The sequence below is a fragment of the Rhinoderma darwinii genome, chromosome 10 (assembly GCF_050947455.1).
Source record: "Rhinoderma darwinii isolate aRhiDar2 chromosome 10, aRhiDar2.hap1, whole genome shotgun sequence".
Taxonomy (NCBI): Eukaryota; Metazoa; Chordata; class Amphibia; order Anura; family Rhinodermatidae; genus Rhinoderma; species Rhinoderma darwinii.
Window position 1 is genome coordinate 26,751,459 of NC_134696.1, and position 25,379 is coordinate 26,776,837.

Below are 25,379 nucleotides of genomic sequence, written 5' to 3' on the forward strand. Positions count from 1 at the left end.
TGGAAAAAGCAGAAGACAACATGGTGCGGCTGCGAGAATGTAGATTAGATGTGCGCACCAGAACCGGAAAGGTCAGTCTGGAGCCACCAGAATCGCAGGAAGGCCCTCCCACTTGAGCACTTTGGGCAAGAGTGTAAGTGGAGAGAAAAGATACAGGAAAGAACTCTTTCCATGGCATGACCAGTGCGTCGACTGCGATGGCCTTAGGATCCCGTGACCTGTCCATGGAGGTAGGGACCTTGTGGTTAAGACGGGACGCAAAGAATTCCACATCTGGGTAGCCCCACCTTTGGCACAGTTGATGAAATGCCATTGGGTGAAGAGACCACTCTCCTGGATCCAGTCTCTCGGCTGAAAAATCATGCGGCACAATTGTCCACTCCTGGTTTGTGGACCGCTGACGTAACTGGAATATGATGCCCCGCCCACAGGAGGATCCGAGAGAATTCCAACAGAGTCAGCTGATTCCTGGTGCTGCCCTGGTGGTTCAGATAAGCAATCACCGTAGAGTTGTCAGGCTGGATCCTGACTGGCCAAATCTAAAGAAGTGTCCAGTGGGAGAGGGTTAGGAATTTTGCCCTCAATTCCAACAGGTCGATCTGCAAGGACCTTTCGTCCTGCAACTAAGTTCCTGAATTCCATCATGACTAAAATCTGCACCCCACCGGGACAGAATAGAATCTGTTGGGATGACCAGCAACTGAATGTGAGGAAAAGACCAACCCCATCGAGATGGTCGGTGAGGTCTGACCCCATCTTCTGATGGGACTCAAGTGCGCAGGAGAATAGATTTGTCCAGGGAGTTCTGAGACTTGTTCCAGTGTGAAAGCATTGCCCTCTGAATGTGCCTGGAGTGGAACAGAGCATATGGAAGGCCTCGAAGGACCACACCATTCTGCCCAGTACTCGCATGCAGAAAACAGATAGCTAAAAGTGTCCTGGCAAAGAAGTTACCTCGGTTCAAATAAAGGCTACATTATCCACTGGTAGAAAGACCTTTGCTGTCCTAATGATAAACATCAATCCCAAAAACCATCATGCTCGGAGTTGGGACCAATAGGGATTTTTACATGTTGACGATCCATCCAGATGGCAATAGAATTAACAGAACGACGGGCTTTTAAACGGACTGGCTCTAGGGACGCATCAAAAATAAACTTTGACGGATAAATTGAGAGAAGCCGCCTCAGCCAGAGGAATAGTAGAGGATCTTGATAGCCTAGCAAAAGAACATCACCAGAAAGACCACAATGAGACCAAATCCTCCTAAAAAAGCAAAAAGCATCTGTGCGTTTAGAAACAAAGACTTATGTCAACTCCTTGGTTATTAACTTCTAAAATTGCTATGGTTTGGAATACCTAGCTTGCGGCGCCGCTGGTGTTGTAAGGGTGTTTCCTCCTGAGAAGGAGAGATGGGGTCATCCCTTACAGGAAAAGCATCTCTTACAGCACGTATTAATGCCTGTATAGCAGCGGACAACCATGATACCCGTTTTGATTCTGAATAAAAAGACACATGTGAAGAAAGAGACTGATACACATTGGAGGCAACATGATCATTGAATACTGCAATGGGATTTCCCTGGAAAGAACTGGACGAGGAACGAGACCTGTCCAAGGCACCGCCTACACCTCTTATGGGATCTAAGTCGAGAAGTAGTCGGGAGTATTATCCAAAGGAAAGTAAGGAGGGCCCCTGAACAGCCACAATCTGGAAAAGCAAACGTTCCAAAACTGCACCATGTATTGCGTTAGTATGGAAATGTCCCCTGGGGCCTAAGGAAAAAAAAAAATATATACATTTAAAACAAAAAAAATTGCCCCTTCAGTAAGTGCCATATCCCCAGGGGGTGGGAGCCATCTGGGGGGGCCCTGGATAGCAAGCACTCTGGGCAGAATGGGGCAGGCCGGCTGCAACTAATCTTTAGATCACAACCACCACAGGCATTAGAAAGTAGCCTTGTCCACCTGTAGAGACTGCACGGTAACATCCGCCCAAGGGGTAGACATGACAGAAAGGGAAAAGAAAATACAGCAATGTTTGAAAAAGAAAAAAGGCCCCCCTGGGGAAGTACAAGAAAAAAACAAAACAAAACAATACAGCCAAAAAGTCTGGTCTACCAGACCCTTGGAGCGGTGTACCCCTGTGGATGAAGACAAGAAAGAGATGGCACCTGAATAGCTGAAGTCCTTAAATATTTCAAAATGGCGACGGCATTCAAAAGACCTAAGCTCTGCCCCACAAACCCGTCTCCCGTAAAAGGTCTTCCTCCAATCAAGAGCAGACACGAGGCAAGAGGCAATAGCCTGAAAAGGAACACCCGCCTGGGAGGAGGTGGAGCAAAAACGGCACAAACAAACGCGGCCGAGGCCAGACGCCAGCCGGAGGAAGATTAGAAAGCAAGGCCGGACTGACATTCTCAGAGAAGGGACTCCCATCACTTCCCCAGACAGCAGTAGAAACAGAGGGCGGATGGAACATACTTACCCTCAGACTTCTGCGGGTGAACGCAGGGTCACCTCCTCAGTAACCTGGCAGATACAGGGGAGCACTGGCACTCCGTCTGTGGAAGCAGAAAATATAACTTGACTGGCGGAGAGGGAAAAACAGAGCAGAGGACAGCCTGGTTTACGGCACCCGCAGTCGGTTAACAGACTGTAACCCCATCTGCAGCTAATGAAAGAAAATAAATAAAAGTAAAATAAAAAAATAGAAGCAGACCTGCCTGGGCGGAGCCAAGACTTTCCCTCTTAAGTGTCGCCTCCTAGTGGCAGGAGCATATACCCAGGGTGCTATTTCCCCAAATGATCAACAAGAAACACTTCCTACCGTAATGTGCCCTTAGAAGGAAACCGCGTACAGATAAATATAAAAATCATTCTCAGCAGCAGAAAGACGTCACTGATGAATCCCACTTATATGAATTCCTTACATTCATTTCTAGTAATTGCCGACATTCCCTTCATAGGAGTTATTACTATGGAGATGGGGGAAATATTAGACACCTCAAACCTTTTTGATTTATAACACACATCACTGCTATAAAGAACTCTCTATACGGTATAGCTCCCCTAATACATGTATGGCTCCACTAGATCTAATCACAAGGATCAAATGTTGCTGAATGGGTACGGTTATCATTCTAGTATAAAAAAGTGATCCATTGTAACTGGAATTTTCACATTTGATGCCATATTCCTGCTGCCATCCTCGTGTATATGACGGATTTAAGGCCCGTTTACACTAGTCAATTATATATTATACAAGTTGCTAATGAAACATTTTGGAACAGAAACCCCTCCGTTTTATTTGATCCCAAGAGTTGTAGGCACTTACTGCTTTCCCTCGCTTGCCGGCTTCAGGACATATTTATCAAAGTAAAGACGGACCAGGCGCTCCCTCTCCTCAAGCCCTGGAAGAGCAAAGTTGACAATCTCGTCTATTCGATCGTTGATGGCCCAGTCAAACTGTTCCGGCTGGTTACTGGCCAGCACCAACATGAATCTGCAAGGAATAACATACACAGGTTATGACCTCAAACCACCATGAGCAACGCGTCCGCAGTACTACTGAAGAACCCAAGACTGGAACAATCATGAGAGCCAATCCTTTCAAGATAGCAGATAACCCCGGTTGATTATCGGGCAGACAAGCGTTCATAGTAAACAGGGCAGCGATCAGCAGATGAAGGAGCAAACGCTCAATCATCTGCAGATCGTATCGTTTTAAAATCGTAAAATATAATTGTCGACAGCACATCTGCCTGTGTAAACAGGGGGACGCGCTGCCAACATGATAATGTACGGGGATGAGCGATCGGAGTAATGGAGTAACAACCGCTCGTCCCCATCCATAGCTCCTTGTGACAGGAACAAACGAGCACCGACCAACGAGGTCTCGATGATCGGCACTTGCTGCACCGGCCAAAATCAGCCGATGTAACAGGGGCTTAAAGGAGAATTACAATGTCTGTGTTAATTTTACCTGAAGCGCTTCTATAGGGGAAATGAAACGTTATACAGCACCCGTTAACCCATTTGGTTCGAATATGCCTCCAATTTCTAATCGGTGGGGGTCCAGCTGCAAGGACACCCACGATCTTCAGAATACAGGCCACAGAGCTGGTTAAGCATTTAGCACATGCGCACATACAGAATATTCTGCAAGCAGCCATAGCTTAGCGCTGGCGCGGAAAAACCAGGCATCCGGAAAGGCGGCTACGTTGGTAAATCACTTGATCGCTGTCATCTTGAGAGCGATTGACACTATCACCCCCGCCGTCCACTGCTAAACACAGCAGTTTAGGCCATTTTACAAGAAAGTAGACAACCCCTTTAAGGACGCATCTATTTTGGGCTTTGAGGACACAGGGATTTTTTTGTTTATTAATAACTGTGTTCCGAGAGCCATCATTTTATAAATTTTCCATATGAGGGCTTGGTTTTTGCAAAACGAAATGTATTTTGTTTAACTTTTTTTTTTTTAAACTTGTGATAGAGCTTTAGGAGGGCTTATTTATTGAGAGTTCTCTGACCCCACTGTTGCAGCAGAGTGTCTGTAAAAGTGTTGTAAATGTACGGCACATGCCGCCAAGGGCTTAAACAAAGGGCTCATTTATCAAACATTGTATTAAAAAGAAAATTAAAAAAATTGTCCTTGTTCATAGCAACCAATTACAGTGCAGCTTTCATTTTTCCACAGCAATTTAGGAAATGAAAGCAGAGCTCCGATTGGCTGCTTTGGGCATTTTCGATAAATGAGGCCGAAAAAAACTCTATTTATTCATTTATTAGTTATACCAGTTTTACCCAAAATACAGTTCCTATGGTTGCCATCACCCAGCTTTTCCAGACTTCAGAATGGCAAATCTGCCTAGTTACGTGGTTATACCTCCCCTCTCCAGTATTGCTGTATATCTAGTCAACTTTAGCTTCAAGGAGCCTCGGAATGACAACTCCTGTAAAGTCATATTGAGTGTAACCCAGCATTTCCAGAAAATAACACAAAAAAAAAAAAAAAGTGTTCTATAGGCCGTTAGTGTTTTTTTTTTTCTCCCATGAAGATAACCCCTTTTTAAAAAGCTTCTGTGGCGCTCAGCTGATCGCCGTGAGGGTCCAACTTCTTTAACCCCTGCTGATCAGCTGTTATCAGTGGAGGCCGCATCTGGCTGTACATTTCCCCTGCAGCAGACACTAAAGGGGTAAAGTCTCATAATATGCCGGCCATCCAGACCTGCTCTCCGTTCTGGCTCATAGCCAAGCAGAAGGACAGGGGTTGACGTGGCAAGACAGCCCCTTTAAATAACACAGGGACAGCTCAAGGAATATATAGGTTTGGGTTGATTATGTGGAATGAGCAATAACAGACTATCACCTACTCTTCGGCAACACAGAAGATATTAACCGACCTAAATAAATCCTAAAAACATTCCAAGATCAAAATCAGAAATGCATCATATCGTGCCTCCCAGACCAATAAAAGCTGCGGAATACGATTGGGCAGGTTTTTATTTGTCCTGTGTATTTCACGTCCCACCGTGTGCACAGAATACATGTCATCTTAACAAGCCGGACCATTAGCATTGCTCATTATAGAACAAAAAGTCTTTATCACAAGACATTAATCTGCTCCACAGGCAGAACTGAAGGGTGACATTAACCATCTGCAGTTCAGATAAGAACAAGAGTAATATCCTCCACACGGTTTGAATAGGTTGAGGTTGCTGCTTAGCAACACAGGACGCGGTATGTGGGTGACAACTCTGGATCTGAATACCCGGCATAGTCACCAACATAGATGGACTGTTGCAAGAATTCATGTAAAAGTCTGGAACAAAATGCTGGACCCTAGATTTCTAGGCAATGTATTTAAAGAGTCTCTGTCACCACATTATAAGTGCCCTATCTCCTATATAAGAAGATCGGCGCTGTAATGTAGGTGACAGCAGTGCTTTTTATTCAGAAAAACAAACTATTTTTACCACGTTAGGAGCGATTTTAGCTTTATGCTAATTAGTTTCTTAATGCCAAAGTGGGCGTGTTTTTACTTTAGACCAAGTGGGCGTTGTACAGAGGAGTGTATGATGCTGACCAAAGTAAAAACACGCCCACTTGAGCATTGAGAAACTAATTAGCATAAAGCTAAAATCGCTCCTAACGTGGTAAAAATAGATTGTTTTTCTGAATAAAAAGCACTGCTGTCACCTACATTACAGCGCCCATCTCCTTATGTAGGGAATAGGGCACTTATAATGTGGTGACAGAGCCTCTTTAAGTAAACGAGCAACCATGATGTTTTACATTAAAGCAGTTTCCTAGGACTGTTCCTTTAAGAAATATCTATGGCATTTACATATGACTAGAGAAGGGCGCTTGGTCCCTGTTACAATGGTGAGGGGGTCCACACTGAATGGGAATCCAGGATGTTATTAGGAGTACCCACCTTTCAGGATATTTTCCCGTCTTTAACATAAATCATCAGTAAAGTGTCTAAAAATGTATATCACCATATATTCAAGGGGGTCGGTAAATGTCAGCTGAAGAGGGATTCCTAGGATCCAACTGAACTCAGCGGGTACATAAAAAAAACCCAATAAAAATGTTCCCTTTGTTGATATTCCTTAGTTCTTTATCGATAACAATAATATTTTGGGGGGAGATCCGGGAGGTTTGGGTTGTTGCTTAGGAACAGATGCGGCTGCCAGCAGAGGACTACACTGGAGCTCCTCATCCCTACGGAGACCCGGGTAGTCACTCACTATTCCTCAGCTGTCATGGTGGGACAGATTGATGACAGCACCAGCACTTCATTATCTTGCTTTCCCTGTGAAAATATGGCTGACAAACCCTAGGGCTGGACAGGAGCCAAAATAAGTCAATGATTTATATTTCGTTTTACCTCCACAGTCGGTTTATGAAGCCGGTGAGGCATCAGAATGAGAACTAAATCCTTGCCCGAGTTTTTCTGAAGAACAGATTTATTTACAAGCCATACAATCGGAAAGCCTAGCCCTCTGGGCAGCTTTGAAAGTGGCATGAAGAGAATACAAAGATGTTGACGTGCAACATGAAGACGTGACTCACTTGTTACTCTGCTCCCCAGTCCTGTAGAGAAAAGCATTTAGTGTCGCTCTCAGATCCTCACTGATTTTCTCCTGTAAAATAAAACAAAGGAGGCAGCTGTCCAATCACATCTGTCTTTATTAAACGGTGACGCCGGCTATCCTGCCTCGTAAAACAGCTAGGTGAGAGAGTTAAAAAGTCAGCGGAAACCTGCCTCGGGTACCTCATTACTCTCCCGCAGTAGACCGCAGATCTCCTCACTGTAAGCGGGCTTAGGACGACAGTACGTCTTGCTATTATTCTGCCATCATGCCTCTCCTGACTGAGCAGTTACATTGTAGGACACAAACTGGAGCAGGTAGAGAAATAGAAAAGCTGGGATTTCTAAATCAAGTATAAAGTATTCACTCATGCGTTATTTGCAAAAGATTTTGTAGATGAACATCCCAAAAGCAAGATCAATAATTAAAGGAACACTCATAACAAAACTGACGCAATAGAGAAGGGCCCAAAAGGGGCGGAGCATGACAAAGGGATTCTCTTTGGGTTTTGAACCCCTGTCTAACACGCCTCGCCCTGCACTAGGTATAACATAATGGTTTTGCCATAGTATTCCTTTAAAAACCAAGTTATAGGGTGATACGGTCAAATACATCACACTCCGCTACAGGACCTCTTACAGTGTACATTTATACTACACATGATCTGACATGACCCTAGATGGCATCATTGGGGGTCCATGAAATGATACTCCCATAGATCCCTAGAACAAAGGGGCATTGGTGTTCTTTCAACTATAGACACCTAGAGGGGTGCTCCAACAAAAGACATTTGTGGCACTTCTGGGACCCCAAACTATCAGGAAAATGATCCCCCTGACCCCCTAAGGTCCAAGGAAAGAGATCAGCAGCACATCAGTCCCAGAAAAACTCATGAGGGGCATTAAGCAGGAGAAACTTTCAATCGGTGAAAGCAGTGTCGAGTCGTAGCCAGTCCAACTCCAAATAGACACAAAGAAAATAGAGAGACCGCAGCACATACAGTTGTCAAGGTATCAAAAAAAGGTGTCTTATAGCGGCGTTTCGACCCAAGTGAGGGTCTTTCTCAAGCAATTCTAAGGCCTGCGTCAGTGTCCAAGAGAATGCAATACCAAAGAAAACCCACCTCAAGATCTCCTCCTCATAGCGGTCGCTTGACCTACTGCAGAGAGAGGGTCAGAGGAGCCCGTTCTCCAGATAGGCGGGGTCACAGTGGTGCCCTTTAAAAAAGACAGTTGATTTCAATTCGTTTAATGCTGGTTCCTACCATCCCCAGGTATATACGTAGGCTTAGTCCCAGTTCTGGGTGTATGTGCAGAGTAGGTCCCCACCTATGGAGGTCGCCTTGTCGTGGCAGCTGGGCAAACACCGTTTTGATCGAAATGTGCACGAACAACCTCCCTATTGTAAGTAGATTTAGCAGTAATACATATTTATATTTAGTGGTTTAGGTGACATTGGTGTTCGCAGTGTGCTGTTGCCATTTTTTTGTGTCATTATATATATATATATATATATATTTATTTTTTTTCCCCATATTTAACTGCCTGCTATATATCCCATTGTAGAAATAATACCACCTTCCAAATTCCGCTAATCAAAATGGTTCTCATCCTGAGATCTATGGACTCCAGTGAGGGCCGTAAATTTTTTTTTTTTTTTAGCATTTCCTTTAATTATGCTGTAATATTACAGTATTAACAGAACAGGTCACCCGTAGGATTCATCTCACAATACTCAAAACGTCATTTACCCTGGTCCGCACTACTTCAGGTAGTCTGAGATTAGTTTGTGGTCTTTCCAGAAACAGTGCCACTCTTGTCCACGGGTTGTGTATGGTATTGCAGCTCATTCCCCTTTACTTGTATGGGGCTGAGCTGCAATACAAGACAGTCCATGGACAAAGTAGACAACTCCTTTAAAGGGGTTTTCCAGTCACAAGAAATTGATGGCCTATCCTCAGGATAGGACATCAATATCTGATCGATATCGGACCATCAATAGCTAAGTGAATGGGAGAAGTGACAGTAATGAAGGGGATACAACGCTCACATGACGGCCGCTTCAAAAAACAGATGATCGGCGAGGGTGCAGGGAGTTGGACCCCCACTGATCAGATATTGATGTCCTATCCTGATAGGCCATCAATTTCTTATGACTGGAAAACCCTAAACTAATTCCTGAAGAACATAGGTTTGCACATCTTCTTACTTGTACCGGATGCCATGAATATAATTTCATCCAAAATACCAGGAGGTTTTTCTTCACCATATGTACCAGTAATAAACAACTGCTTGATAGAAAACCCAACTATTGTATAGAAAGTACAGGAGGGAATGTGCAATCCAATAAAAGAAAGTGGCCAGAGCAAAATCCAATTTTAAAGCCCTATATGGGATTTGAAGGCCCTGAACCGATTACAAAGAACGCAGAATGGGACCAGTGCCTCAAGATGTCCTTTTGCCAATAATGATTTAAAAGGAGAAATATAAATCTGCATGTGGAGTCACTTAATTAAGCAAGAGGCGGTCAGCTGCCGGCTCAAACTCGCCGCGTCCTTACCAGACGGAATTAATTAGACCTTACAACTGGAGCACATGGATTGCTGACAGGGCAATACTGTCCTCAAATCTGTACTCCAAGCAACTGCTCTGCGTTTTAGAACATGCTCACCTATTGACAGGGAGGGCCTTCTCTGGAGAGAGCGAGCGATATTCCTAAAGCTGCGCTGCGACTCAGAAGCCGGCAAACCATAAGGGGATGCAAAGGTCTTGATTCTCACAAAATCAGCTATAAAGGGGTTTTACCATGAAGGACATTTATGACATATCCACAGGATAGGTCATAAATGTCAGATAGGTGCGTGTCCCAGAGGTGGGACCTGCATCTATCTCCAGAACGGGACCCCCTAAACCCTATTCAGCCGCTGTGTGTTTCGGCTGAATGAGGCGTTATCCGACCATGAAAAAGGTTATATTGTCGTGAGTTACGTAAACAGCTGAGCTGCGATGTTTCTGTAACTCCAATAGTAGTGAACGACAGTTCCAGAAGTAGCGTAGCATGCGAGCTCAGCTGTTTGCGTAACTCACGACAATAGAACGTTTTTCATGGTCGGAATTTCACCTTATTCAGCTGCACAGAGCAGCTGAACGGGGTTTAAGGGGCCCCATTCTGGAGATAGGTGCGGGTCCCAGAGGTGGGACCCGCATCTGACATTTATGACATATCCTGAGGATGCGTCATAAATGTCTCTCGTGGGAAAACCCCTTTAAGGCTTGTGCCGGTGTTACAGTATCTGTATCTGGTGATAGCCTGAGGCCTACATAGGATAATTAGCACATGTTCTACACGACATTCAAGGCAAAAAGCTGATCCGCCTTGTTATGCCCAGTTTAGGCCCCGAGAATGCGGTGCATGAGATTCAAAGAACGCCAAAGTGAGAACCCATCAAGCTTCACCCCGCACTAGGCACAAACCAGTGGTACAAGTGGTGTGCCATGTTTATTATGAGTTTTAGACACTCTTCACACCTACCTTGACAGGTAGGTGTACTTTAATAAGGGTCATTGATGTAAATTTAGACCAATAGAAACGTTCTCCGACTACTCCAATCACACTTAAAGAGGTTCTCCGGAATAGAACATTGATGGCCTATCCAATCAGCACATCGAAAGGTTGTGTTGCTCCGGCAATCACTGCAGCCCCCTAATGGTCTACTTTGGTACAGAGGCTTGTCCGTATGAGCGGCTGTGCTTGGTACTGCAGCTCATCCCATTCAAGTGGCTGCAGTCGCTTTATTGTGTCAATCGGCGGGGGTCCTAGAGGTCGTACTGCTGACCAAACATTGATAGCCTGTCCTAAAGACAGGCCATCAATGTCGCGGTCCTGGAGAAACTCTAGGGGGGGGGGGGGACTAAAGCTGAAGTCGGACTTTACTCCCTGCATTATATACATTAAGGCAATCTGCTGTGCTCTGTTGTCGGAATCCTGACAAACAAATGGAAACCATAGGTTTCCGTTTGCATCACCATTGATTTCAATGGTGACGGATTCGGTGCAAATGGTTTCCGTTTGTCTCAGTTGTGCAAGGGTTCCGTCGTTTTGACGGAATGAATAGCGCAGTCAACGACGCTATTGATTCCGTAAAAACGACGGAACCCTTGCATAACTGAGACAAACGGAAACCATTTGCGTCCGATCCGTCACCATTGTTTCAGTCAGGGTTCCTTTGTGACGGGAACCTCAGAACGGAACCCTGACACTTTTCAATGTACCACCTCTTGGTTGGCTTAGTCTACACCAATTAATTGAGCCAAAATTTTGGTGCATGACAGCGCATTTTAAGTCAAACCCTTTCCGAGAGACCACAACCCTTGTCGAAGAAGGCACAAAAATAGTCCAAAACTTAATAAATGTGGCGCACGGCATGTGCGCCAGAATTCTGCCTCATTTTGAATAGTAAATCCGCCCGAATGTGGGATTGACATCAGCTGCTCTATAGAAGTTGCACTTCTGTATCCTGCCGACTTTAGTTTTAGTGGCCCCTGTAAGCACAGACAGCCACGTGATTACATACCGTGGATCTCTTCCTCAGGAAAGCGTCGGCTTCATCCACAAACAACAGGAGGCTGAAGAACGATACAAGAGTTGTAGGAGCTAAAAATCTCATATCGATTATTGTCAAACTTTATGGTCACAGAAAATCCATTTGAACAGAACGGCTTTCATGTCATATACACGAAGTATTACACATTTAGAGGCGGGCATATGGCGGCGGCCATAGAGGGCGGGGGAGGGGTCCCACTCACAAAGTGGTTGATCGGTACAACGCCCTCTATTACACAGGACCAAACATTTCCCTTCACCATTATTATGAACACCTCATATTACTGGACATCACTCACCCTCTCTTGCTGGTGTTCGCCCAGTCGAAAACTTTATGCATTGCAGTAACTCCATCACGCCCCATGGGGGCAACATCACCACCAGTCATGATGGCGTAATCCATGCCGGAATGCACGGCTAATTTCTGAAGAAGAACAGGAAAGCAAAGCAGTGAATAAAACTTGATTTACAGCAACTCCAACAAGCACGGGGGGAACACCACCATATGGGCGTATTAAGAGTAACCGGTGGTCGGTAATGCACCGTATACCCCGGCCAGGCGAGGGACTTAAGATGAGGTTTTTGATCTTGAAAGCCATTCATTTCTCATTGCTGCCTCCATCAATGATCTTGTTAAACATTCTGAAATGGCCACAAGGGAGAGATCTCATATATCTTTCTTTTTGGAAGGTGGGAGGGGGCGGCCATTAATCCCATCAAGTGATGTGCTGTGTGTGCGCCTGTCACATAAATATAGCCCATTTCTCAATTAGGGAGACGACCAACGTTGGCTTTAAACATGGTCAGCGCACAAATCAATAGTGGCAGCTTCTGTATTACACAGCCACAACACAGCAAAATGAGCAGGGCAACTATTAGCCAGTGCAGAGGCCGAGACAGTCAGCCAAAAACCACAGAAGTCGTCTGATCATCTAATTAAAAAGCCGAAAAGAAACGAAGCGGCTGAGCGCTCACACAAGCGCTTCTTCGGCTTCGTTTTAGCGATCGGTGGGGGACTCCGTGCTCGGACCCCGACCAATCCAAACTTCTGACATGTCACTATGACAGGTCAGGAGTTTGTTAAACGTTTAGCTACATTTTAACCCCTTAGTGACCAGCTAAAAAAAAAATCCCGTTTTTGCCCCTCTGCCTTTCAGCGACCAAAGCTTTGATTGGCGTGGCTACATGAGACCTTGTTTCACGCGGGAGAAATGATTTATTTTTCTTCTGTCCAGTTTGGGGGTACAAAACGTTTATTGTGCAAGTTATATCATTTATTTATGTGGTGTGAATATAGGAAAAAGCTATTTTTGCCATTTTAGTTTTTTATCCTGTTCACGTGTCATGCGAAATAACCAGGTAAATTAATTCTTCAGTTTATTATAGTCATGTAGGTACAGAATAGGTGTAGGTTTTTTTTGTTTTTGTAATGTATTGGCAATAAAATATATTTTATGCTACATAACTGTTTTTGGGATATTTTTTTATTATTTCCGTTTGCATTTTTTTTTTATTTAATCCCATGAAGGGATAATTTATTTTTTTCCTACAACATGATGTTTTACTTATAATGTATTACCACATTCCTGCATGTGAATGGCATAGTGAAGGCATACTGAACAGACTACCCTGAGGTGCTTTCTAGGTCCCCATGGCTGAATGCAGAGGGTTCCCCAGTCTTCGATCGCTTTATCGGGTTTCAGGTGACACTAGCAAAGAAAGGAGCACCCTTTGATCGTGCCGCAGTCATGGACCTCGGACATCAAAGAGTTAAACAGCTTTCTCCGATCCCAGCTGTATTTACTAGGCTTCTCTAAGTATAGGAGATGTAAGTAACAGCTCCTGCTTAGAGAATGAGCACTCACTGGAGCGCTTGTAAACGTCTTTTGGCATCACTGAAGACTAAAACCCTGCCCCGCCTGCCATAAAAATACAGTGGGCCGTCGTGAAGACCATTTTACACAGGCCAGTGATCGGGCAAACGAGCGTTTATCGGCTTTTCTGCTAGTTTATGCGGTCAATAAAATAATCACTAGTCGGCAGCAGATCTCCTTGTGTAAACAGGGAAATGTGCTGCCGACACGATGGAAATGTATGGGGTCGAATGATCATAGTAATGATTGCTCGTCCCATACAAAACCGATCATTGCTCCTTGTGAAAGGAGAAAACGAGTGCTGAATGACGAGCTGTCTCGTTGATCGGCGCTCGTTTTCGCAGCCCATGTCGGGCCGTGTAAAAGGACCTTTAGAAGCGCCAACAAATTATCTTGCATATACTGTACTAGTCTAATTTTATAGGACTATAGGAAGGACTATTGCTTTCAATGACAACTGTGTATATACTTCACTTCCCCTGTGGTGGTGCTGCAGGGATAATGAACACTTGCTGCCCGATTCCTCCACAAACCACATGTGACCAATAAGGCTTACAGCAGAGTGACACCCTTTGATCCTTTTAATATTGGGGGATCTTTCCAACAAAAGGGGATTGTTGAAAGTAGACAACCCCTTTAATAAAATTGTACCACAGAGGCTGGAATTGGGAGGTGGTGCAACTTTCTCCTATACCCATCACCCAGATTCTGCCTCTTTGCATGAATCACAGGGCTTGTATTCAAGATAAACAGTTCGTGACTGTACATAACTTTGTCCATATAGTTATGTAACATCCAGTGCCAAAAACCGGACGACGCGGTAATATGATGTTACGTAACAGGTTTGTTTTTAGGGATTTTTCTGAATCGTGGACGGACAACCCCTTTAAAAGTGGAACTCAATACAATATGGTTAGGGCCAGTTCAAATCACCGTTCGCTTTCCTTTCCGGGGTTCCGTCGGAGGTTTCCGTCGGGTGAACCCCGCAACGGAAAGTGAAATCACAGCTTCCGTTTCAGTCACCACTGATATCAATGCTGACGGAAAAATCGCTAATAATTTCCGTTCGTCACCATTCCGGCAGGTTTCCGTTTTAACGACGGAATCAATAGCAGAGTCGCCTGCGCTATTGATTCAGTCGGAAAACCGGAAACCTGCCGGAATCGTGCCGAACGGAAACCATTAGCGAGGTTTCCATCACCATTGATATCAATGGTGACTGAAACGGAAGCTGTGGTTTCACTTTCCGTTGCAGGGTTCACTCGACAGAAACCTCCGACGGAACCCCGGAACGGAAAGCGAACGGTGATGTGAACAGGCCCTAATAATTTTATTCTTTAAGGATTTAGATTCCTCTCCTGTGCTCTGGTTCCGTTGCTTAGCAACAGTGCCACCTAAGAACATGTTGAACACTGCCACAGATTCTCAGTTTCGCTGTACTGCGGTGGTCAGTGCTAATAAGAATGTGACCTCTCTTCTTCCAGATACAAGACAAGAAGGAACCAGCCGAGAGTCGTCCTTCATATCTAATCTCATAATTAACGAAAAAACATTGAGACAATTTTTGTAATTGAAGACTGGGACAACAGGTTCATGTGGTGTCAGGTGTCAAATGTTTCTTTAACCCTTTCCCTGCCAACGATGTATGTAATACGCCAGGTCTTTAAATTATTGCTGCGACTAGAACCTTAAAGCGGCTCTGTCACCAGATTAGAAGTGCCCTGTCTCCTACATAATCTGATTGGCGCTGTAATGTAGAGAACAGCAGTGGTTTTTATTTTGAAAACGATCATTTTTGAGCAAGTTCTGAGCAATTTTAGATTTATGCTAATTCGTTTCTTAATAGACAACTGGGCGTTTAACTTTTGACCAAGTGGGCGTTGTAAAGAGAAGTGTATGACGCTGACCAATCAGTGACCAGACAGCGACCAATCAGCATCATACACTTCTCTCCATTCATGTCCGTCTGTATTCACAGCACAGCGTGATCTCAGTCCCACAGAAACTTTACCGAAGTGTCGAGAGTGTGAATAGACATCGCGTCCCGGCTGGAGGTGATGTCTATTCACCCTCAAGACACTTCAGTAAAGGTAATGTGGGTGTATGTGCCAGCACAGCGAGATCTTGCGAGATCACGCTGTGCTGTGAATGCAGATGGGCATGAATGGAGAGAAGTGCATGACGCTGATTGGTCAGCGTCATACACTCCTCTGTACAACGCCCACTTGGTCAAAAGTTAAAAACACACCCAGTTGGGCATTAAGAAACTAATTAGCATAAATCTAAAATTGTTCATAACTTGCTCAAAAATGACCGTTTTTCAAAATAAAAACCACTGTTGTTATCACTTATAATCTGGTGACAGAGCCTCTTTGATCCTGACATCATGAAAGCTTAAAGCTCTAGGTGCAATATTTGGGTTGCAGCACTAGTTTGCAGTCGGGAGCAGGAATAAACGTTTTACTTCCTGAATCTGTGAAGGGGGGGGGGGGAGGGAGCTGCAAGCGAGAGCAGGGAGGAAGAACACAGCCTGTAACTGTCCTCTCTCACAGCCTTCCAAAAAACTGCACCACAATTTGGTGCGGTTTTTCATCCAGAATTCCCTGCGGGACCAGGGCGGATACACTGTGTACTTTTATAATTTTTGTAAAGTGTGAAAATTGGCTGTCATGCATTATCCAATTGCTGTGATACTTTGTATGTGATATTTTGAATAAACGAATAAAAAAAAAAAAAAAAAGAAGTGTGAAAATTGTCCAGAAACCCTTGGCAGCTAAATGGTTAAAGAAGTTGCCTAGGATTAGAAAAAAAGTTGAGTTTTTTCCCAGAAATGGAGCAGACTGTTGTCCATGGGCTGTGTCTTGTATTGCAACTCAGCTTTAGTCAAGTGAATGGGGTTGAATTGCAATACCAAACACAGCCAAAAGACAAGTATGGCGCTGTGTCTTAGAGAAAAAAAAAAAAAAAAAAGGAAGACCCCGCCCTTTTTTTTTTTTCCCTAACCTTGGACAACCTTCTTAATTATTCAATGCTCCTAACATACTGTTCACAATGGAATTCTCCATGGTGGGAAATATTGTATCCCCGATCTGTTCACATGTATTTCTTTTACTACCAATGAGAAAAAAAAAAAAAATCACAACAGGCGCAATAGGTGTTCTGACCAATGAAGCCGATTTTTTGGAGAACCGATCATTAACGATCGTCTTTTCTGGTTGGTTAGTTAACGATGTTTATTATGTACATGGCCAACTACATGTAGTAAGAAATACTCATTACAATTCTACTACTTTACAACTATGCCATATGGCAATGGGAAACCGGCTACCTGTAAATGTTTTACCTTGGCAAAAAGAGTCTTCCCTGTCCCTGGAGGACCGTACATTAAAATATTCCTGTAGAGACCTTTGTTCTGCTTCGTGTTCCTTGTAGCAATTGCAATATCTCTTACTCGTTCTTCCAGTTTTGGCTGAAACACAAAGAAATAGATCATTCCCCACCCAGTCATGCCACCCATAGAAGAGCGAGCATTAAATGACAAAAGGGGACGGTGCCTATCTTTATGGCTCAATCAATAGCAGTCACAGGCCACTTCAAAAGATAAATGCCAGTTTGTTTTATGGCAGGGCCTCGACACATGGGCTTGTTAAAGGGAGGACGGACTCACTCAACCAATTAATCTGTTTAGTACATAACACAAGGATGACCTCATTGGTCAGTGGGTAAGAGCAAGTGACAGATAGAAGAGACTAAAAGGCAATTTTTAGCTACAGAAGGGCAGGGGGCAGTCGATTTTAGCATCGAGCATTTATGATCTGGATATTTTTAACTTGACAGGTCATGAATGTTAGATTATTGGGACCTCCGACTGCTAGAATAGGGGCCTGAATGAAGCCATGGGTATCTTGCACGCAACCGTTCCAGTTTTGTGGACCGCAAAATACGGATCCTAGTGGCTCCATGGGTTTGACCGTTATCTTTTTTGCAAACCCATACGCTAAAATGGGTGGGTCAGACCGCAAACGCGGACAAGAATAGGACCTGTATAACATTTGCATGACGGGCACACGGATCCGCAAATAAACTAATGTGTGCATGACCCCATAGAAAGGAACGGTTCAGTATGCGAACTGCAAAAAAACAAAACTGGATAGGACTGAAGAAGACAATGTTTGTGTGCATGAGCCCTAAAGTTGGGTTTACATTAGAAGATGTGCCCATAATGAGCGCCGATAACTAGAGGTCGATTGGCACTCATTTAAAGGCGAACGATCAATCGGGCCACATACAGTTTACATAATGTCGGAAGCACATCCCCAGTTTACATGGGGAGATGAGCTGCCAACAACAATGATTTTTAGGGCAGCATAAAAAAAACAAAAAAAACCTAAAATTAGTCGGAGAACGAGCATTTGCTCGATTGATCGCTGCCCTGTTTACACAGAGCAATGATCGGGAGCGAGCATTCATACAAACGCTCGTTCGCCTGATCAGTGGCCCGTGTATATGGGCCTTAAATGGTGTTCAACATTCAGCCTATATGTGAGATAAATCCCACAAATGAATAGAGGAGCCCTGGCCAACCGATTTGATGTTCCATAACGGTTAATTTCTAACATTTCAGATGAAGACTAAAATTTGTTGACTTTCTAAGAAAATTGGTAAGCACTTCCTAAAAAATTATAAGGAAGAGAATGGTACAAATACCATCCACTGCTCAATAGGTCAAATATACTTACACTAAGAACGACTCCTTCTAAGGCATCCTGGACTTTGCTGAAAAGACGTTTGCTGACCTATTGATGAAAAAAACAAAACAAAAAAAACACAAAAATGTCAATAGTAGTGAAGTAGAATATAATAGATAGATAGATATATATATATCTATCTCACACACACACTTTATAGCATGGTGATTTTTTTTACCTTTACTTGCTACAGAAAGTTTGTTAGGTTCCATGTTTGTGAAATGGCTCATACCCTAGATGAGAAATCTACCTAAAAGCGGTCTTCTCTGTATGTGATTCAGACAAGTTAGAAGATTACACTGGTGGAGTCAGAGTTCAGACCACCAATTTCCCAAAATATGGAGCAGCTAAACTCTAATCCTACGCTTTCCACTGTTTAATAGAGCACCACAGCCCATTGGCTCTGGAAATGGATGGTGGTCATGAACTCCACCTTTGCTATTTTCTGATGTGTACCCATGATACGTTAAAAAGGACACTTTGGGCTGGATTTCTCCTTTAAAATGTGGACTTCGGCATATTAGTTGAATGTGGCTGAGCTGCAATTCCAGACAAAGACAGTAGGACAAGAGTGGCGCTGTTTCTGGAAAAACAAAGTTGACCCCTTTTCTCATCTCAGACAACTCAATGAAAAAAATGGCCACCTAGCAATAACGTAATGCTTTACCTGCACTCGAAATATACTATACATGAACTATCTGCAGGGCAGGACAGAGATGGCTGGACTCTCCATTAGAGCAACTGCAGGTTATGGTCAGTGCTTACCTAACAGAAGGTATTTAACAAACAGGCCTAAAATATCCCACTAAACCCATAAACCTCTTACCTTCACTGGATGCTTGGCTGCCTCCAACACGGTTATACGGGATGTGTCTCTAACCAGAGAGGGCTTTCCAAGGCGTGCTTCAATATAACGACCAGCTACACCGGTGGCGTTCTTGGCAGAGTAAACACCTAATGCAAGTAGGGTCAACCCAGCTGCCTGCAGGAAGGACGACATCAGACGGGTCAGGCACACAGAGGATACACACACATGTCATAAAGCAACGAATGTACATAAATAGCATGTGCGAGCAGATTGCTCTACCGCCTGATGCCCACTCAGCTGGAGATCGGATAAAAATATGGATTCATCTAGTTCGCCCAGCAGGAAGGTGAATTAGGTCCAGTGAATTAAAATCGGGGTTCTTTCAGCGGATCTCTACTTGATCAGGGGACTTGACCTCTGACCAGATTATTAATAAGAGCCTCATCGCTGCTCCGTCCGAATACGGAGGTGTAGGAATAAAGTGAAACGGCTGACAACTTGATAGTGCTGATAAATAACAACAGCAAAGACCAATATTGTACAATAACGAGCTCCTCCGATTCATACACAGATAAAGAGGAAACCATCCTCATCCATGTAGAAACGCGGCATCAGCTCTAAAAGCACTTTGTAGAATGGAATACTTCTAACTGTGGAGTCAGAGGGGGCGAAAACGGCTCTGGGTACATTTTACGCTCAGTGGAAGTTGTCACTTTTCCGTACCACCTACCACAACCTGGCCTCTACAGCAGTTCTCATGTAGGTACGCAGATATTGAGAAAGGGCAGTAATGCTTAAAGGGTAACTAAACTTTTAAAAAACTTTTGACACGTCGTAGCGACATGTCAGAAGTCTTGATTGATCAGGGTCCGAGCACGGAGACCCCCACTGAGCGCTAAAACGAAGCAGCAGAAAAACTTGTGTGAGCGCTGTGTCGCTACGTTTCGGATAGCCTTAATGACATACCAACACGATCTGCTACTAGAATGGTGTTTTTTTATTTTTATAATGAGAATTATTTTATGTATTTGTTTCGGAGCGTCTGACTATTGGATGCCGCATTAAAGGAATTTCACAGTTTTCGATCTGTATAGGATAAAATAAAATGATCTGCCATCACACAGGTCCAGTGGTTCCCAGATTACGAGAAAATGACTAGACGATGTCATACTGTAGGTCTATGCAGTTATATACTTCTATGTGAACTTTACATCCGTTGCATTGTTCAAAACCAGATATATGTTTCCTTGTGTCTTCCATAGATCGGTATTCAAAACCGAACCTGGAAATAAAAGCCCCCGAGTTGTCATATCCCATTCCAATAGGGGGTATCCCTACACAGATTACCGTGCGAGGGGATACGCCCTATTGACAACGGGTATGGCAAAAACCAGTTGTCAATTTATTCATCCGTTTCCAGGAGGAATGACAGATTGACGGCACAATGCGGAGTATCAAGATACTTCATGGGCAAGCAAGTATTGGACTACAACAGACATGTCAGGAGAGATGACAGGCCCGCTTTAAATTAGAAAATATATTGTTGCATCGTCCGTCTATGCCAGCAATATATAAAGTGGCAGCCCGGCTGATATTGTGTAGGATGTAACAAATTTAGGTGCCAAGGAAAGGTGCCAAAGCAGCATGAAACCAGCAGATGACTGAACGCCTGCAAGAAGATCACACAGACCCGCCGCAGCATGGAGAGCAGGAAACAGCTATTATTGCGAGATCAAATTTAGATCATGACTGTATATATTCTGCAAAGACAAATGGGCCACTTTCCGTATGACAGAAGCTCGCCATCTCTGCTTGGCAAGCGGCAATCATCCTGCACTCACCAGGAAAAATCAAGACACAAGGGGGAATCTGACAACTTCTATTAGGGAAGTGGCAGAGGAGCCAAAAGAACGGATGCAGAGCAGAGAAGCTGGAATAGTCCCCGGGGAGGAGAGTAAATCACCAGCCGCTGGCATGATGAGGGGGTCACAAGTGGCACCAGACACCTGGGTGACAGAAGATTCTGTAAAAGTAAGCAATCTGAATGGGTACTACAATTTACACTCCAAGGAAAAGAGAGCAATGTGGGTCAGAAACAGCGGATGCCGATGGCACAGAATAGGTGCCAAAGTCTAATGTCTCGAGGGTATCAATTAAAAAATAAGTCGCTTCTACAGCCAGCTAACGGCGGTATCTTCAGCCGAAATCAGAGCGCAACATTAAAAAAGGGGTCCTCCATCTTTATAAAATACAGATCAAATCACCAGAACAATCTCTGTAGAGATTGAGCTGGCAAGGAATTCTGGGAAATTTCAGTTCTGAAGCCGGCAGAATTGTGAATGCAGCTCTGCAGTAGAACACAGGCTGTAATTCGGGTCAATACAAGATGACCAAAATGCTGTTCAAAAGGTGGACATACAACGATAGGAAGTTTTGTGCCAACCACAATATACGCTGAATAGAAGCAGCCGGGAATTTGACCCTCTGGACGGTCACAAAGGGAAGGAGTTCATATACATATCCAGAAATGACATTCAGAACATTGCGATGTGTATAAAACATCAGTTTAAGAAAATCTCATTTGAATAAAGATCTGGTTATGTGTTTGTATCATAGAAATATGTGACGTTGGTATTGGAGAAGCAATTGGCAATATCGTCCTCGTATCACCATGGTAACAGAGGGCAGAACGTCCGACATAGAATATTTATAAGAACTACATATTGATTATGGCAGAACCCTTACAAAACGGAACGTGCATATTTCTAGATCGCTTCAAGAACACAGGAGCACTACCCCCGCTATGAAGATTATATTATATATGAGCGAATACGCCATATTTAATGCGGACAGTTTCCTATTAGAGATTATATCCCATGTACAAACTCATATGGCAGCTCCGATGTACAGCCGCCTTTTTTGTTTTAAATCGAATATTAAATGCAGAATATATTTATTTGTACTGATATTGAATGACATCACGTCTTCTACTCCAGTCACATCCACAGCTGCATTCAAAATTCTGTTCCCAAGCTACTTGCAAGTTTATACCAGGCCCTGCACCAGTGTTGGATATAGTAAAAAAACAACATCTTCCGCAACGCGCCGCAGCAGAGCTATTTGTGGTATTTGATTCAGGTCAGTGGAATCCAACAGTATTTTGAATGCAGCTTTAGATGTGACTGCAGGAGTGGACACGATGTCACCCAAGATAAGTAAAGCGAAGTTATTCCAAAATATATGAAGACATACCACAGTAAAATGCTGCCAACCTTTTAAAATATCACAAGTACCTATCAAATTCTGACAAAACAAGGTGACCCAAAACCAAAAATTATCCATATATTAAAGTCAACACAATAGGGGGAGTCGTAGGCATTTAGCGCCGAAACACGCGATGGGGTGGACGCCCCCTGCGTTGTTACTTCTGAACTTATCATGGGTATATTATGTCCCTTTGCTCTTATTCATGCACTGACTATTTTTACACTGTATAGCCAGTCATTCACGCCATTTATATACTACTTATTATACGCAGGTTTGTGTAGTAATGGGGTCTTATGTAATTATTATTTCTCTTGCGAGTCACAGGGAGTTGTCTTTTTTTTCTCTGTAGGTCCGTGGATTCTTTTTAATTGTATATTAACTTCGCTTTTATTGGTCATTTCAATAAAGATTTTTGAATTTTCTATATCTTCACTTTGTAGGTCGGACATTAAGGGGAGGTTTATCAAAGGAAAAAGCAGAGGAGTTGCCCATAGCAACCAATCAGGTTCGAAAACTCGTTTTTCTGAGGCACTTTAGAAAATGAAAGAAGCAATCTGATTGGTTGCTTTGGTCAACTGCTCCCCTCTTCCTTTTTGATAAAGCTACCCTATTGGACCTCACTTATCAAAACTGAAGACAGGAAACCAGTCCTTGTTGCCCATAGCAACCAATAAGCGCTCAGCTTTCATTTCTTAAAGGGAACCTGTCACCAGCATTTCACCTATTGAACTCTCCTCACCGCCTGCTGGCCGCCACTGTCAAAAGTTCATTGCGGTTATCCCCTCTTATAAACTCCTCCTCTGACCGTAAATAACGGTCTGCAAACATTTTGCACCCTTTTATGGTAATAATGCGGCAGTCTCGTTCGTTCCTCTTCTTATGCCCAGCCACCGCCGAAAACTGTCCCGCCCTGAATGCCAAAATCTCGTCATACACCCGTGATGTATGGTCCGACACCCTTTTCGGCTTCATCCGAGCCCCAAATCTAGTAACTACGCATGCGCCACTATGGTGTCCTGTTACGTGCACGCACCAGAACATCGATGCACAAGCAAAGCTCTGATTAGTGGTTACGATGGGCAACAAAGACCGTCCACTGTTACTTTTGATAAATAAGGCCCATTGGCTGCAGGGACATCAGAGAGGTTGATCGCCTAGGGAGGGTGCGATTAAATTTACAGAGAAGGGGTCGTTTATAGCACCGATAAAACTACGCACGAGATACGGACATAACAAATTAGCTAAAATAAACCAAAACTGTAGTAGAAATGCAAATGGGAATTCAGGCCAGGATCAAAGCCATTGCCCCGGTGGGTTGCATTGAAATAGTTAACAGGCCCCAATTTCTGCCTCACAGCCGAAATCTTCACTCGTATACGTCTTGGAGGTTTCAATGAATCATTGCTGAGCCCTTCCGGAACCACGGTGGTTAAATGAGGCCCCTTCTGTGCCTTGCTCAAAACTAAATGACTTTTCAGACCTTGTTAAGACTCATTAGTGCAGTGATGGAAGGCCACAGGTAAAGTAATTTTCCTCATTAGCCATGGCTCAGTAGTCCCGGCGGTCCGGTCTAGAGCCCGCCCTGTCTGGGGTGAGATACACACAGATCACAGGCAAACGACAATAGACTATATAACATACATGCGGATAACTCCATATTTTGACAGGATATTTGCTACAAAATACTATGGCCACATTTACGAAGGCCGGCCATCTATATGCCAGTAAAAAGGGTAGTTGGGGTGATTTGCGCCAAGTTTAAATACTTAATGAATGTGGCACATTTTTATTTGAGTGCCAGTCAGGAAATTAAATATACACCTGTTATGAGAAGTTGTAGATTTGCGCCAAAACTTGCGCCTTTTCCACCTACCTCCTTTGGAGACCCCGCCCACTTTTCCAGGACTAAAATGACGCGTGTCACGATCACATTTCAGTGGTACAGTTCATGGTAAAAACGGACGTAGACTGCTTTATAAATGTGGGCTTATGTTCGGTCATTGAGTAAGGAACTTAAGGGTGTAAAACACGTAAGGGCGAGTTCAGATGTGGCAAAATGGTCGTGCATTCCCGGTGCGGATTATGTAATGTGTATTTTGCTAGATGCGCGGTGTTAGATATCCGCAAGGTCTAGTCTTGTCCTAAGGGTTCAACCATCAATAGTGCGGTTGTATAACACGTAAGCTCAAAATAAAAAAGTGAACCCCTCCTCTGCCTGTTTAACAGGAAACTCAGTAAAATAACTTCTATCTATTATAAAAAGCTAAATCCTCCTCAGCCATTAATAAGAAAATATGGAGGGTCCGCCAGGAGCATATGGTCTTATTTTCTCTATCAGGCTTCTCAATTATCTTACATCCGTGTTTTAAAGTGCACCTTTAACTAAAAATATGACCACACTCCTGAATTATGTGCAGTCTAAGATCAAAAGTTTGTACTTTAGAGACTTCTCCTGTTTTCAGTTTTAACAGGAAGTAGCTACCTGCCAACTCTCATTGTCAGCCATGTTTGCTTTCATGGTGCCAATTTCTCGGTCACCCAGTGCTGTCTTGACTTAGATCTTACAGTGCAGAGACCTGCCTGACAATCATCTATGACGAATCAATATCACAACAGGATCAGATTCACTGGCCAGCTTTTTATTTGTCAATCAGGGAAGGATCAGACAGACCGGAACCTTCACCCTCAACTATAGCCTATGAAGAAGTTACAAGGTTTTGTTTCTTTGTATGGAGATAAAAAACAAGGAATGATGGGAAAGTGTAGTTCAACGGACAACACCAGTGAGGGTGGAAGTAGCTAGCTTCTTCTACTCGGGTTTCAATACAAAAATCAGTATAGCTAGATGCCTGGGCACCCTGAAACACTTCTGTTCATATATGGCTTCATAAATTAGACTTGGGGAGGGGTGGTAAATTTGTATATGTCAATCCTATGGCATAATACATATGCAGGGGGGGGAGGAGGGTTAGGTGGC

General features: G+C 43.8%; 1 protein-coding gene across 2 annotated transcripts in view; it reads right to left on the reverse strand.

Moving 5' to 3' along the window:
* LOC142661905 (ATPase family AAA domain-containing protein 3-B) overlaps nucleotides 1–25,379 on the reverse strand; it is a 61,007-nt gene that overhangs the window by 19,867 nt on the left and 15,761 nt on the right. For both annotated transcript variants that reach the window (XM_075839608.1, XM_075839609.1), the window contains exons 8-14: nucleotides 19,154–19,309; nucleotides 18,319–18,375; nucleotides 16,923–17,048; nucleotides 12,005–12,129; nucleotides 11,677–11,728; nucleotides 7,084–7,154; nucleotides 3,338–3,505 (exon numbers count right to left, since the gene is read on the reverse strand). In XM_075839608.1, coding sequence (XP_075695723.1) covers nucleotides 3,338–3,505; nucleotides 7,084–7,154; nucleotides 11,677–11,728; nucleotides 12,005–12,129; nucleotides 16,923–17,048; nucleotides 18,319–18,375; nucleotides 19,154–19,309 — 755 coding nt within the window. The remainder of the gene's footprint in view (nucleotides 1–3,337; nucleotides 3,506–7,083; nucleotides 7,155–11,676; nucleotides 11,729–12,004; nucleotides 12,130–16,922; nucleotides 17,049–18,318; nucleotides 18,376–19,153; nucleotides 19,310–25,379) is intronic.